At 40.2% G+C, this 16,689-nt stretch overlaps 1 protein-coding gene across 6 annotated transcripts in view; it reads left to right on the top strand.

Annotated features, from left to right (window-relative positions):
- Positions 1-16,689, top strand: part of FAM184A (family with sequence similarity 184 member A) — a 148,268-nt gene that overhangs the window by 38,840 nt on the left and 92,739 nt on the right. For all 6 annotated transcript variants that reach the window (XR_011650119.1, XM_071218641.1, XM_012522197.4 and 3 more), the window contains exons 2-4: positions 6,650-7,504; positions 8,376-8,511; positions 9,688-9,869. Coding sequence is in view for 5 of the 6 variants with exons in the window: in XM_071218641.1 (XP_071074742.1) it covers positions 6,650-7,504; positions 8,376-8,511; positions 9,688-9,869 (1,173 nt within the window). In the remaining variant the exon portion in view is untranslated. The remainder of the gene's footprint in view (positions 1-6,649; positions 7,505-8,375; positions 8,512-9,687; positions 9,870-16,689) is intronic.

Genomic DNA, 16,689 nt, shown 5'->3' with positions numbered 1-16,689 from the left:
GGCTGCACTTTCTTTTGCGCTGGGCGGCTCTCCTTATGGGGCGCACTCCTTGCGTGGGGCTCCCCTATGCAGGGGACACCCCTACGTGGCATGGTACTCCTTGCACGCATCAGCACTGTGCATGGGCCAGCTCCACACGGGTCAAGGAGGCCCGGGGTTTGAACCGCAGACCTCCCATGTATCAGACGGACGCCCTAACCCCTGGGCCAAGTCTGCCGCCTAATGGAGTTCTTTATAAGCATAATGAAATGCAGACATATATAAAGAAAGGCACAGGAGGAAGTTTGTGCATTGTCATAGGCATATGCATTGCCATGTGACACAAAATCCACAAGGAATTGCTGGCAACCAGCCCCAGAGTGCCACAGTCCTTGGGAAGAAAGCATTGCTTGCTGACACAATTTTGGACTTTTCCTAGCCTCAAAACTGTGAGCCAATAAATTCCCATTTTTTAAACCACCCCATTGTGGGTATTTGTTTTAGCATCTGGGAAATGGAAACAGTTGGTGTCTAATTATGGTTTTGACTTGCATTTCCCTAATGGCTAATGATGTTAAATATCTTTTCACAAGTTTTTTCTTATATCATGAAATATTCTTTTAAATGACACGTGTATAGATGTACCATAATTCATTCACTATTCTTCAGTGTTAGCATTGTGTTAAGCCTGTTCGTATAACATACAGCAATTGAGGTCCAATTAAAATATTTTAAGCTATGTAACACACTTTTTTGTGTATATACTTTGTTACTGATTAGTTACATTTTATTGGGAACTTATTTATAAATTGCCAACAATGAGAACTATTTAAAAATGACTTATTTTTTAACATAGGTAGCACTTTAAAAACTAGCTTTTAGAATTGTTGTCATTTTTCTTTGATTAAGAATATCTGGAAATTCATTAAAAAAGAAAAATTACTTATTGCTTTTCATCAAGGAATGTGTCATTAAATTATGCATTACTGGTATGAAATGGGGCTATAAAATTGTATGAAATTGCTGAAATGATTGTATTATCCAATTTTATGAATGTTCATAGTTCCAGAAAAACTTAAAATATCTCTTAATATTTTAATACTAACACCTAGTTTATGAAAAGGTTCTTTACAGTGTTTCTTTTTCCTATTTGGAAAATAATAGCCATTTTTATGGATGATTCTCATTCTGATTGAAGTTTCTTTAAAAATTAGTCATATTCTCTCCAGAAATAAATGCTCCAATTAATAGGTGTTAGAGACTTGCAATAAATAACAAGCTATAGCTCAGTTTCCCCTGATATGCACTGGGGAAAGGCTAACCCCCTCTTCCATAAGCCTATGGGTATGGCACTTCCCCACAGGTTAAACAAAGAAACCATGTAGAGAGGGGGGGAGTAAAGGGAGATGAAGACCTTTGCTACCTGCATGTCAGAGGGAGATGGAAACCTTTAGTACCTACATATCAAAGGGAGATAAAGAAACCCTTTAATTCATACAGATCAAAGAAACATCTGCTCCTGCAGCATTTCAAGAAACCATAACTCCCTAACCTGCTACCCTCTAGCCATACAAGGGAAAATTTTCACCTCTAGGGCTTCCCCTTGGTCCCTGCACCTCCCTCGGACCCTCAACCCCCTCCCACTGACTATTATTCCCCTGCTCAGAAAAGCTCTGTATAAATCAAATCCCCCCCTTCCAGGAGTGGGCTGAAGTCTCTCTTTAGGCCCCCACCATGTTGGTGGGGGGGCTGAAGACTGTTCTTCAGATCCCCTCCATTGGGAGAGCTTCTCAATAAATTCTGTGCCTGTGGTCATATCAGTCTCTGTGTGTCCCAGCGAATGCTGTTTTTCTCCAACAGTAGGGAAAGAAAGCATATCATCTTTCAGTGCTTTATATTTTTCAAAAAAAATTTTATATAACAAAGAGCATTTAAGAATTTTCAATTCATCTGCTATGTTTTGTTTTTGTTTTTAATTTGAGAAACTTGAATCTGGCAGAAATTAAGTGATTTTTACCTAAGGTCCGAAATCCAATTAGAGTCAGTTCTGCTATTAATACTTCAAGTCATGTTTTCTATGTGTTCAAAGAACATAGGGAGCTTTTATAGTATCTTTCTCTAAGAAGTAGTGTTGAATCAGAGAAAGAATAATTAAATGGTTACCTTTGTAACTGTATAGAAAGGGAACAATTGAAGGTTACTACATTTGGTTAAGGTCAACTTAAAAATTCATATGTCACATTCTCATTTAAAAATAATGTACTTTAATCGTGATGTATTTCACATGATCATTTATGAATGCACTGTTTGTTATTATGCTTGGTATCCTTTTATTTTTCCTTTTTATGTTCTTAGAAACTTTTTAACTTTTTGGGGGGAGATACCAAAATACGAGCAGTATGACTACTTATTTGTTTTATATAATAGACTTTCAGAATCATACAATTGTTTTTTTTCAGTGTATGCGTTGTAGTGGAAAAATCCCAGGCCTGAAACTGAAAACTCAGGTTCTGGTTCTAATTCTGCTACTTGGTGCCACCATGTGACCCAGGACACATTATGTAGCATCTTATGTCTTAGTTCATCATGTTAAGATGAAGGTGGCTAAAATACTAACATATGTGTGTCAGGCTATTCCAAGTGCTTTACATGTAGTAACTCATTTAACTCTCACAACAGTCTTATGTGGTCGTTCTATTATTATTAAACCCATTTTACAAGTAAGGAAACTGAGGCACAGAGAGATTAAGTAATTTGCCTGTTAGTCGCATAGCTAGAAAGTTAAAGTAGCAAGATATTGTACCAAAGATTTGAATTTATGGTACAAAATGCTGTCTCTGTTATTTAGTAGAGAATAAACAAAGCTAGTGCAAATGTAGATCCTTCTCTTTTTATGTCAATTTTGGCTGATAAAGTGGCTTGTCTCAGTATAGAGTAGAATAGGAGTCCTTTGTATGGCCTTTTCTGCTTCTATTCAATTCTGTTGTGTGTGTGGGGAGAAATGGGTAACATAGCCATAGGTGATACGAAATGAATGTGCGTAGCTGTGCTCCAAGAAAACTTGACCTACAAAGACTAGCCTCAGCCAGGTTTGGCCTGTAGGCTATAGGTTGTTGATGGCTGGATTACAATATAAAGTTGAGAGAGAGCCTTCTTACTGTAATGTTTCCCTGTTACTTGTCAGATGTATTGTTTGCCTTGCTTAACTCCTATTCTTTCTAATTTAGTGCTTTAATTCCTACCTCTTTTATTCATAATGTTTTATGTATCTTCAGCTGCTTTTTTTGATCTCTCTAACATCCTCGCATTCCTTCATGTATTTCTAACCTTATTGTTAAGACCATCCCCTCTCCCCCCCTTTTTTTTTGTGGAGATACCAGGACTGGGGTTTGAACCCAGGACTTGGTATATGGGTGGCACGTTCAGCTACTGAGCCACATCAGCTGGGTTCCCTGGTCTGTTTGCTCATTGTTTGCTCTTTTTTTCTTTAGGAGGCACTGGGAATCAAACCTGTGACCTCCCGTGTGGAAGGTGGGCCCTCAATTGCTTGAGCCACATCTGCTCTCCAATCCCCAAATTTAATTCACCAAACATTTACTGAGTGGTAATGAACTGGAGGTGGTGGATATAAAGAAAAGATAGATTCCCATGGATTTTAGTGGTTTTGGGAGGCTTTTTAAAGGAGGCAGGACTCGAACTGACTCTTCAAAGACTGAAGGGAAATGAAATGTTAGAAAAAAGAGAAGAGTATTTGGATAAATTGTTGACAAAGGGAAGCTTATATATCACCTTCCTCCCCATTTTTTCCCCAAACATACTGTGATCCACTGTGAGCTGGTCATTTTTAATATCATTTCCTGGAGCCAAGTGCTAAAGGTTTTGCTCTTGGGAATTCCCTCTCTGAATTATCTCTTCTCATACAGGTGGTAAGACAGAGCAGAGGAGAGTGTTGATCTTCCCTGGGAAGGCCTGTGGCCTAGACCAGTTCTGCTCTAGGTCCTGTGGCGAATGGGCTTCTCTCTGGTTGGCCTAGTTTTCATTATTGCCCCTTTCCGTCTTTTCTGGCTATGGACAAGGGAGGCAAGTATGGCCTTAGGGGAAAGGAAAAGGAAACCTCAACTTTCCTGGGTGATAGGCTACCTTTAAAATTGCTCCTAGCCCAAATAATGGGATTCATCCATGGGATCTGTGTTAGCTTATTAGAGACATAAACTGGGATTTGGTATTAGGCTTAAAAGAGAGAGAGAGACTGTGAGTAAGTATTTATTTCCCTTCTGTGCACATATTCTTCCTGGTGGACCTTGAAGTAGAAGGGGTAGATGTGGCAAGAAGATGAGTTCCTGCCATCTCTCAATTCTATTTACTTTTGATATGATTGATCTCACAAAGTAGGGCACATCAGGTGAGTGTAAATGGACAGGGGACTGAACTGAGGGAGCCAAAGCCCCATGAAGAAAGAGAAGTTCCTGCAATGGACTAGCCTGCAGGTGTGTGGTCCTCCGGCAAGTGCAGCTGCAGGCCTGCAGGGTGGCAGCTTGTGCTTGGTAAGTAGGATCTAAATTATTAGAGTTATTTGGAGAGCCAGATTTTCTTCCTCCTTTGTCTCAGGCTGAATGAACAAATGCTCTACAAAAATGGCAACACTTTTACATCTGATTAGCAGTTCCTGGAGTCTGGTGCTGGAATTAATTTCTAAAGCGAGAGTAGTGATAGCTGGAAAATGAGCTTAATAAAAATGTCTTTCCTTAAGCAGCTCTGAAAAATTCAAATACCTTCCCCTGAGCTAGTTGAACTGGTTTTCTATTAAATTGATCTTCGTAGTTTACTCTACTTTAGTTCCTAGAAGGATTGTCCCAGTTTTACTCCCAGGAAAGTCAGGAATAAGAGAACATCTCAGCAAAGCCATTGCCAGGAGGACCTTATAGCCCAGGAAACTTCCCTGGGATAAAAGGCTGTGAACAGGGACATCAAACAGGAGTTCTGCATAAGAAATTTGCCCACATTCCGTTCAGGAGACCTAGTAAAAAGAATCTAAAGTCATCACCGCCATGGCAGGAATGCATCACTCAGACATCACTTGGAGTTGTCCAAAGCTCCGTAACCTTTCCTCAAAGGTGATGGTTAGGAAACCATCATATCTGTGATGGAAACTGTGATGGTTAGGCTACTGTGTCAACTCGGCCGGGTAATTGTGCCCAGTTGTTTGGTCTGGGGAGCATAGGGCTGACAGTAGTGCAGGGGCATTTGCAGACTTTAGTCACCATTGACTTTACTGCAGTGGTAAATCAGAGATAGCTGGTTATAATGGCATCAATCAGGGAGATTGCCATCAGCAGTGAGTGACACTTAACCCAATCAGTTGAATCCCTTAAAAGGGGAAGTGATTCCAGCATTGAGAGAGAATTTCCCAGCTCGTCTTTGGATAGACAGCATCTCCCAGAATCTTCATTGGACTTTGATTGGAGCTCCTGGCTGCAGCCTGCCTACAGAACCTGCACTTGTGAATCCCCACAGCTGCATGAGAGACTCTGATAAATCTCTTACTATCGACAGATATTCTGTGTTGATTCTGTTTCCCTAGAGAACCCTGACTGAAACAGGAACCCTATAAAAACCCTAGGCGCCCTTCTCAGTTTCAACTGGTTTTGGGAAGATTCCCCCAGTTCCTGCTTGTACAAGTGCAGTAAATTACCTTCTCACTGACATAATAATAGTAGGAGCCCATTAAATGAGCAGTGCTCCAGGGTACTGATTTTTAGCTTCTGGATTGTTTGAGTATATAATATTCACTGCCCTAGCACTTCTTCCTTTTTACTACAGGAGAAAGAAAGTGGGCACATCTCTAAGCCTTAAGTAGCAGTCGTGACTATTGTACTGTTTGACCACTGGTGTGGTGGAGTGCATCAAGGAATATATAAGCGTGGGAGCATTATTAAACAGGGGCATTTGAAGTTAGGTTTGGGCAGTCTCAGTGGAATCATTAAAACCCAAGGAATAAAATAAAATAAAGACCTATGCCTAGGACACTGGCTCTAGGATTTGGGCTTGCCTGGAGGCAGAGGCAAAAGTAGGCAGTGAGTTTAAAATGACAGCATTTGACACATGAGCAGGAAAGCACTAATTGGATTTTGTAAGGTGACCAGTAAGAACTTGGGAGAGAAGAAGATTGGTTTTAAAAACAGGCAGTATGGGAATTAGTAAAAGCCATTTCAAAAATTAAAATACGTAAGACATTTAACAGATGAAAGAGGCCTTTGGGAAGACTTAGGGCCTCAATTTTCCCCTCATCCAAGTCTCTCCTACCTCTAGGACACCAGTGTGGGGCTTCCTATGAGGCTTTTCTCCTGTCCTCATGACAGCCTCGGCTAAGCTAGGCTGGCCCCAGGGAGAACTGTCAGGCTGCTGGCCTCCTTTGTCCTTTCCTCCTCAATGCTTGATTTGGAGTAAAACATTCTTAATTTTGAATGCTTTGAAGTCATGGTTTAAAAATCATCAAACTTGAGGTTTCGCTAAGGTAAAATTTTGCTAGGCAAATTGATCTATGAGTACAAAAGTAGTTGCATAAAGTTACTAGAGCCAGTATTATGTGCATATGAAAATATCAATCCAAAAGAAAGAATTGTTAGAGCATGATTCACTCAGTTCTTCTTCCATCTTTAAAACCTTCCAGGTAATATATGCTTTGAACACTAAAAATGATGAGCATGAATCTGCAATTCAAGCCTTCAAAGATGCACATGAAGAAGAAATCCAACAAATTCTTGCCGAAACAAGAGAAAAAATATTGCAGTATAAAAGCAAAGTAACAGAGGAGTTAGACCTTAAGAGAAAGATTCAAGTTTTAGAAGCATCCTTAGAAGATCACGTAAAAATGAAACAGCAGGCTCTGACGGAATTCGAAGCTTACAAGCACCGAGTTGAGGACATGCAACTTTGTGCAGAAGCCCAGCACGTCCAGCGCATAGTAACCATGTCTAGAGAGGTGGAAGAGATTAGACGGAAATTTGAGGAAAAGTTACGGAGCTTTGGACAACTCCAAGTACAGTTTGAAAAAGACAAACGATTGGCTCTGGAAGAATTGCGAACTGCTCACAGACGGGAGATCCAAGAGCTGTTGAAGTCACAGCAGGATCACAGTGCTGCGGTAAATAAAGGGCAGGAGAAGGCAGAGGAACTCCACAGAACGGAGGTGGAGGCCTTGAACAAAACACTGGAAGAGCTGAGACTTGAACGGAAAAAACTAATTGAGGAGTATGAAGGCAAGTTGAACAAAGCTCAGTCCTTTTATGAACATGAGCTTGACAATTTGAAGAGGTCACAGCTCTTTACAGCAGAAAGCCTGCAGGCTAGCAAAGAAAAGGAATCCGATCTTAGAAAAGAATTTCAGGGACAAGAAGCAATATTACGGAAAACCATAGGAAAATTAAAGACAGAGTTGCAGATGGTACAGGATGAAGCTGGAAGTCTTCATGACAAATGTCAAAAGCTGCAGGTAGCTCTTGCTACAGCAGAAAACAATGTTCAGGTAAGTAAAGAATATGACGTTTAAAACCTGCACCCCACCCCCTTCTCACCAGTTTTCTCCTTTAAATGTAATCATTTTGTGAGCTAGAGAGCAGTCTGGCTGACTTAGGATCAGCTTCTTTCCCTTCCGACCACTTTAAACTTTTTTTTACTTCCATTTTGCCTTTTCCTGCTTTTCAAATTGTGCGTATCAATGAAGGGGATAGTGTTATTACCCTGTTGCTGATAATTCATCCTAGAATTTCAGATATTAAAGTCCCAGAAAAGTAAAGTTTAAAACTTTGCTGATTGTTTATAAAGGGACTTTATTTAAGAAATATATTCATTTTTTCCCATAAGTGATTTGGGATATTAGGCTTAGGGTTTAATTATGCTTTTTCCTTTCCCTTCTTTAATAATGGTCTGCCCATCAATTGATATTATGACAGTAAATAAGAAATTAAGATTGTCTTAAAAATTTGAGTTAAACAGGGGTATGGCAGAAGTCTGAGAAAGAACCAGAAAGTCTTTGCAAGTTATGTTTTATTGGTATAGAAAACTCATAGTTACTTTTTATTTTTTTTAAAGTACTGGGGATTAAACCTGGGACCTGGGACCCACAAAGCAGGCACTCAGCCACTGAGCTATACCTGCTCCACTCATTGCTACGTTTTTAATATCTGTCCAGGATTAAGATGGATTTGAAAAGGTAGAATAACCTCTCATGGTTGTATCATATGACTTATGAAATTACTAAGTTATAAGTATCATCAGTACTTATCAATTTAAAAGTAGGTATGGTCAAGTATAATTTTGCCAGTCTTACAATGTAAGTGAATTATTTAGCGTAGCATCATTCTTGCATATTAATAATGGCATTTTATTTTTCTTAGGCTCTTCAGAAACAGCTTGACGATACCAAGGAGGAAGAAATGATTTTATTAAGCAAACACAAGGAAGTGGAAAGTGAGCTAGCAGCTGCCAGAGAACGTTTACAGCAGCAAGCCTCCGATCTTGTCCTCAAAGCTAGTATGTCCGACCACAGTTCTTGGTGTAGTCCTCTGCTGAAAGAAATACTTAAAAGTTAATTCAAGAAAAAGATTCATCTTTTCTTGTTGTATTTTATGTATACAAAGAACTCTTTGTATATGTTAAAAAAAAATGGAATGGTGCTTTCAAATGTGATGCAGTGTGAAAGTGAACTAGGTATTCCCAATGTAAATACTTCCATTTTATAAGTGAGGAAATTATTTATGTTCTAATTTGTTAAATGACTCTGGTATCTTATTAATTTTTATGAATATATTTTTATAGAAAGATTAGGAGCTAGCAAGTAAAACCACCTATGAATCAATCACTAAAAGAAAATGAAGCACTCTTTCTAAAAGGATTTGTCCTTTAGAAACATAGATTCTAAAGTATTTAAATTAGTGGAACTGTATACGAATTGTGGGCTTACTGTTACGGACATTCAATGGTGCATGTGAGTTACCCATCCTGACGTGATTGACTTGCTCTTTATGTAGCCTTTACTAGAGGAGGAGGGTAGCTTGCCAGTTCTGAAGTCACATTTTGTCTGAGTTTTTAGGTTGAGCTGGTTGCTAGAGGGTGTCCTCTGATTTTGATTGACCCATCAGTGAATCCTGGATTTCCCTTCTACTGAACTAGTTTTTCTCACACTTTAATTGCTGGGCTATACCCCCAGGGGTGCTGATTCATTAGGTCTGAAGTAGTCTGAAAATTTGTATTTCCAACTAGAGGTCCCCGGTGATGCTGATGCCGATGCCGAAGCTGCTGATTCAGGAACCGCGCTTGAGACCCACTGGGCTAAAGCACACTTTCTTGCCTTGTTTTACTCCTAGGAGACTTTCATACACATTCCTCAAGAGTTGCTTCTACTTTAACATATGTATAGTTTGCAATCTTTTTTAAAAAAAAAAAAAAGAATGGTACCCTCCAATGGGATGGGATGTCAATATGGACTTTCTAATTAGAGTCATTCTACTTGGGTAAGAAATATTCCCAAGGTAAATATTTCCATTTTATACACTGAGGAAACCAAAGTATTATTTGTACATGCAAACCATTTGACTTAGGTTTTAAATGTAACTGCCATTAAATATAAACTGTATTACACCACAATGGATCAGATTTTTAAGTTGAAGCGTTTTTTTTTTCTTTCCCTCCCCCCTTTTTTTTGAGTAGGTCATATTGGAATGCTTCAAGCAACTCAGATGACACAGGAGGTTACAATTAAAGATCTAGAATCAGAAAAATCAAAGGCCAACGAGAGATTGTCTCAACTTGAAGAGGAAAGAGCTTTTTTGCAAAACAAAACTCAGAGTCTGGATGAAGAGCAGAAGCAACAGATTCTAGAAATGGAGAAGGTAAAAAGCAATAGAAGGCACCCTGTCCCCCCCGGCCTTTCCCCTTCAAATAAATGAGAGGAAGGAAAGGTTTATTTTCCCTCTTTGTCAGATTTGATGTACTCAGAGTTTGCTCCCACTCCATAGTAGTAACAGTATATTTCTTATTATAGTAGTTTTTTATTTTGAGGAAAAAGTATAGAGCTGCACTATCTCATATTGTGTATATGTTCAAAATCGGTGGATAACAATATCTAATATAAAAGCTGAAGACATTTCAACCTATATTTTAAGCCAGAAAGGGAAGTAGAGTTAATCACATACATGTTCCTATACATTAAGAATGTTATTTCATATACACCTAGGAAATTTTTATAAAATTGAAAGGTGACAATTATCAAATGCTGGAAATTCATATACCAACATACTTTCTAGATTAAACAAATAAGAAAAATCATTTGTGGGATAATTACTGAATATTAAAATTTTTCAGATACCCGTAATGCTATGTGGGAATTTTAGATGCCCTCTCTCCTTCCCTCAGCAACTAAGTATATTAAAAGATGTCTGTTCTCTTTGCCTTTTTCTTACCCCCCATTCACTCCTTAACCATGTGTAGACTGGTTTCTTTTACCACTACTCCACAGAACCTCCTCTTGCCTCAGCTGCCAGTGACATGCTCATTGTTGGACTTGGTGGATCTTCTTCTTCCTGGTACTTGCCACCTGTGGATTCTGAAATGTCTCTCTTCTCTTGGCTGCCAGTATTGCATACTCTCTGGTCTTGCAGTCTTGTTTGTGAGCGTCCCTCCTCAGCTGTTCCCTGAACTTTGGTGTTACCCAGGGTTTTTATTCCATTCCACATTCACATCCATTCCTGTTCGGTGATGGCTCTCCAACGTGTCATCCAGGCCAGATCTTCTCCCATATAACTAACTTACTCCTACGTGTCTCCATGTATGTCTCAAATCAGCATGCCCAGAACTTCTTTTCCTCAATACTGTATTTCCTTTAGTCTTTGTTTCATCCAGTAGCACCATGGTCTATCTAGTTGTTAAGTCAGAACTCTGGGAGTCATTCTTGATTACTCTGTTTCCTCAACCCCTTATCCAGTTAGCGAGTATTGTCAGTTCTGTTCCTTTCGTATATATTTATTCATCCTCTCCTCTTCATACCCATTTGCAGATCTAAGGTTTTGTCATTTGCCCAGACTGCAGCCATAACCTCCTAACTGTTCTTCCTACCTCTTGTCAGCATGCTGTCAAGATGATTCTTTTTAAAATATGCCAGATAAATTCCAGTGATTACTCATTCCCTTCAGAATAAAGTAAAAAACTCCTTAGCAAGATATTGAAGGCCTCTTATTATTTCACTTCAGCCTGTTTCTAAGCATTGTCTCTCGCCCCTTCCTACTGTGTTTCCCAGTTCTAACTGCTCAGCTCTATGCATGTCCTATTATCCAGTCCCCTAAACTTTATCACCAGGCTTACTGCTTTTTTTTTTTCCCCCTTGGACAAATAATAGCAAATATTTATTCAGCAGTCACTCTGTGCCAGATACTGCTTTAACTGTTTCATAAGTATTATTCACATTTAATCATTGCAACAACCCTACAAGGATTTTTACATATCATCATTTTACATATGAGGCAACTGAGTCAGAGCGCATACAGAGTGATCCCAATACCACAGAACCAAGATTGGATCTCAGTATTCTGCCTCTATAACTGTTTTTAACCACAGTCCTAAGAGTTCTAGGTATAGGTTGGGTTTTGGGATATTTTAAATATTCTCTTTGGAGTTGTTTTGTTATTAAAATTATACTTATTATGATTTGTAGTTCATTGCACATTAAAATTAGAGGGGAGAAACGTGTTTCCTATTTTCCATAACTATTACTTTAAATATAATTTTCATGTATTGCCAAGATTGCATTTTTAAAAAATTAATTTATTTTTAATGTTACATTAAAAAAATATGAGGTCCCCATCTACCCTCCATCCCCCTCACCCCACTCCTCCCATAACCACAACCTCCTCCATCATCATGGGACATTCATTGCACTTGGTGAATACATCTCTGAGCACTGCTGCACCACATGGTCAATGGTCCACATACAGTTTACATTCTACTCCAGTCCACCCAGTGGGCCATGGGAGGACATACAATGTCCAGTAACTGTCCCTGCAATACCACGCAGAATACCTCCAAGTCCTGAAAATGCCCCCACATCACATCTCTTCTTCCCATTCCCACCCTCAGCAACTACCATGTCCACTTTCTCCATCTCAGTGCTACATTTACTTCCACTACTAATCACATTAGTTCCAGAATAGAGTATCAGTAAGTCCACTCTAATCCATACTCTATTCCTCCATTCTGTGGACCCTGGGATTGCTATGTCCACTCCACCCCTGTATCAAGAGGGTGCCTCGACTCCGCTTGGATGATGGATGCAATTCTCCTGTTTGTAGTTGTAGGCACTCTTGGCTCCCTGGTGTGGTGGTTGACCTTCTTCACCTCCCTGTTAGTTGGCTGGGGTAAGTCCAATAAACCAGAGGGTAGGAGTTGCAAGTCTGTTGAGGCTCAGGACCTGGCTATCACATGGACAGTCCAGAGATTCAGGTCCCCTGAGTATACACTAAACCCCAGCGCCAACCACAGGTCCGGTAAAAGTGACAGGAGAGTCTTGTGAGCAAAGATCACATCTGAGTCCAACTCCATCACACTCAGGACCACAAACTCCAAAGTAGGGCCTACTGACATGGCACTGAAGTCCATCTGCCATGACCATAGAACCTGTGGGTCTCTGTAGCCCTCAGAAGAACCAATACCTGGGGTTGAATCTACTTTAGCTGTCTCTGGGACTCTGCTGAGGTGTGCATAAGGGTGACCCCTCTGATGACTTCCTGGCTCTTTTTTGGAGACTCATAGCCATATAAACTCATTTGTCCTCTCCATTTCCCCCTTTTATTCAGGGTCAAAAAGCATTTTTAACTCCTGATATTACATGTAGGCTGAGATATTCTGCTGATCTGAGTTGGCCCTTTTATTCAAGGTCGTCCTCCAGCCTCATCATCAGCTGGTACTTGGTAGTAATCCCGCGGTGCCAGGGAGGGTCATCCCTGGGAGTCATGTGCCACACTGGGGGGAAATTACGTGCTGAGTTTGGCTTCGAGACTGGCCACATTTGAGCAACATGGAGGCTCTCAGGAGGTAACTATTAGGCACTCTGCAGCTTTAGGCCTAGTTCTTATTTCAGGCACACAGGCCCACAAGCATAGTCATTAGCATCAAGGGCTCATTGTTGGACCATCCGTCCTTATTGGTCTTAGCCATTGCACTCAGAGGATTGCTGTTGTTCCATTAGGGAATGCGACAGAGCTCCCCTGGCCAGGAACTCAGCACTCCTCCAGCCATCATTCCCAACTGTAACCACTATGAAAATATGCAAACATTTTTATGCACCCCACACATATGCCCTGGAGAACTCCCTCCCAGCCATGCGCCCCGCACCAATAACACCCCACACCAGTATTCCTCCCCCGCCACCATCGAACCCCTCTGTGGTCCAAAACCTCCCTGAAAATGAAGCCCAATATATTGCCAGGTTCCATTGAGAGTAAAATGGAATATAGTGATGGATTTAGAGGTTCGATATAGAATACATACTAATTTAGAAAAATTAAAGTAAAAATAAATTTGGGTATCAAAAAATTAAAAAGCTTTGTTTTTGATGTTTTGCCTTCCATCACTGCAATAAGTGTTGCCCAGTATGCACATTGGCAAGACAACTTCTTCATCTCTTCCTCAGGGTCTGTGTCCTTTCTTTTTCTTTTTTTTTTTTTTTTCTAATTATTAAGCTTGTCTTCACAAAAGTTTTAGACCACAGTAATTGATATATACAATATACAGTACTCCCACATATTCAACATCAGACACTTTGTCCCTTCCCCAGCAATAATCTTTTTACATGTTCATACTATATTTACTGCAACTGATGTACAGATATTGAGACAATAGCTTTCAACAAGGTTACACTTCGGTTTGCATTGTGGTCTATATTTTAGACTACACAATTTTCTAAATTTTTAGTTTTCTTATGTTTTACATTATGATTTACATTTTAGCCTATAGGCTTCTATACATTTTTGGTGTAATTTAACATGTCCTATATCCAACCTTGCATTATCTTGTGGAACACTTCCATTGCCCCACAGTTACACTGATTCCACCTATTCAATACCTCTTTCCCCCTCCCCTCAGGGCCCACAGTGACAATCATTCTTCATTGCTTGAAGGGCCATGATCAGAGATACTTGCAACAATGTTGAGGGCTTGACATGCTCGACTGCCCTAATGCATTGGGAGCCATGATTTCTCTTGAGAGATACAATTCTCTCTATTTGAGAACATCAGTCCTCCCCACGAAGTGTGTACACCTTCACTTTCATTGTGTGGGTTTCCATCCAATGATATAACCCACTACGACAAAATGAGCACTTGCACACTCCCTAGAAGCCTGTCCTGTGTCAGATTCTCCCCTTTAAGCATCTTAAACAGGTAACCTTCCTTACTATATTTTTGAAAAAGTTTTCTCAACAATATACTCTCAACAACATACCTGACAATCTCCTGTGTTCATGTTTCCCTCCCTCCCCCCAATTTCTTGGGACATAATACCCATCCTCCAATCCCTAGCCCACCTCAAGCCCACAAAGCCCCACCCAAATGTATCCCTATGCCCCCATTTTATCCCTTCCCTGTACAAATACTTACCTCCAGCTTATCATAGATTTCACCTAGGTAGGTGTCAGCTCATGACCTTCCTCTACCCCCCAAATTCCTTTAAGCCTATCATCCAATCTCTAGCTCTCTGAGGCAGCTTGGTTTACTTATTTCGTATCATTGAGGTCATGTAGTATTTGTCCTTCCATGCCTGGGTTGCTTCACTCAACATAAGGTTCTCAAGGTTCATCCATGTTATCACATGTGTTTGTAGTGTATTCATTCTTAAAGCTGAGTAGTATTCCATTGTATGCATATGCCACATTTTATTTATCCAGTCGCCTGTTGATGGGCATTTGGGTTGATTCCAACTTTTGGGAATAGTGAACAATGCTGCTATGAACATTGGTGGGCATATATCAGTTTGTGTCCTTGTTTTCAGTTCTACTGAGTATATACCCAGAAGTGGAATTGCTAGGTCATATGGCACATCTATAGCTAGTTTTTTGAGAAACTGCCAAACTGTCCTCCAGAATGGCTGGATCCTTTTGCATTCCCACCAGCAGTGGATGAGTATTCCCATTCCTCCACATCCTCTCCAGCACTTGTAGTCTTCTGTTTTTTTCATAGCTGTGAATCTTATGGGAGTAAGATGGCATCTCATTGTAGTTTTGATTTGCATTTCCCTAATAGCTGGAGATTTGGAGCAATTTTTCATGTGCTTTTTAACCATTTGTATTTCTTCTTTGGAGAAGTGCCTGTTTAAATCTTTTTCCCATTTTTAAAATGGACTGTTTGTCTTTTTATTTTCAAGATATAGGAGTTCTTTATATATGCAGGATGTAAGTCTTCTATCAGATATATGGTTACCAAATATTTTCTCCCATTGTGTAGGCTCTCTTTCCTCTTTCTTGACAAACTCCTTTGAGGTGCAGAAGGCTTTAATTTTGAGGAAGTCCCATTTATCTATTTGTTCTTTTGCTGATCGTGCTTTGGGTGTGAAGTTCATGAAGCCATTTCCTATTACAAGGTCCTGTAGATGGTTCCTAACATTGCTTTCCAAGGTCTTTATGGTCTTAGTTCTTATATTTAGGTCTCTGATCCATCTTGAGTTGATTTTTGTATAAGGTGTGAGCTGGTAATCCTCTTTCTTTCTTTTACATATGGATATCCAGTTCTCCAGACACCATATGTTGAAGAGGCCATTTTCTCCCAGTTGAGAGTGTTTGGTGGCCTTATCGAATATTATATGACTGTATATATGAGGATCTGTATCAGAACTCTCAATTTGGTTCCATTGGTCGGTGGGTCTATCCTTGTGCCAATACCATGCTGATTTCACTACTGTAGCTTTGTAGTATGTTCTGTTTTTTTTTTTAATTTTATTTTATTTATTCATTTTAAAAAAAATATTACATTCAAAAAATATGAGGTCCCCATTCACCCCCACCGCCCCCACCCACCACTCCCCCCAGAGTAACACTCTCCCCCATCATCATGACACATCCATTGCATCTGGTGAGTACATCTCTGGGAATCGCTGCACCCCATGGCCAGTGGTCCACACCATAGCCCACACTCTCCCACGTTTCATCCAGTGGGCCATGGGAGGACATACAATGTCCGGCAATTGTCCCTGCAGCACGACCCAGGACAACTCCAAGTCCTGAAAATGCCTCTGCATCTCATCTCTTTCTCCCATTCCCTGCACCCAGCAGCCACCATGGCCACTTTTTCCACACCAATGCCACATTTTCTTGATTATTAACCACAATAGTTCATGAATAGAATATCATTAAGTCCACTCTAATCCTTACTGTATTCCTCCTTCCTGTGGACCTTGGCTTGGTTGTGTCCATTCCTCATCTATGTCAAGAGGGGGCTTAGATTCCACATGGATACTGGATGCAATCGTCCTGCTTTCAGTTGTAGGCACTCTAGGCTCCATGGTGTGGTGGTTGACATTCTTCAACTCCATGTTAGCTGAGTGGGGTAAGTCCAATAAATCAGAGTGTAGGAGCTGAAGTATGTTGAGGCTCAGGGCCTGGCTATCATATTGTCATTCCAGAGATTCAAATCCCCTAGATATATCTTAAACCCCAGCACCAACTACAA

The sequence above is a fragment of the Dasypus novemcinctus genome, chromosome 11 (assembly GCF_030445035.2).
Source record: "Dasypus novemcinctus isolate mDasNov1 chromosome 11, mDasNov1.1.hap2, whole genome shotgun sequence".
Lineage (NCBI taxonomy): Eukaryota > Metazoa > Chordata > Mammalia > Cingulata > Dasypodidae > Dasypus > Dasypus novemcinctus.
The sequence above is the reverse complement of the archived record's forward strand: the minus strand, read 5'-3'. Positions and strand labels throughout refer to the sequence as shown.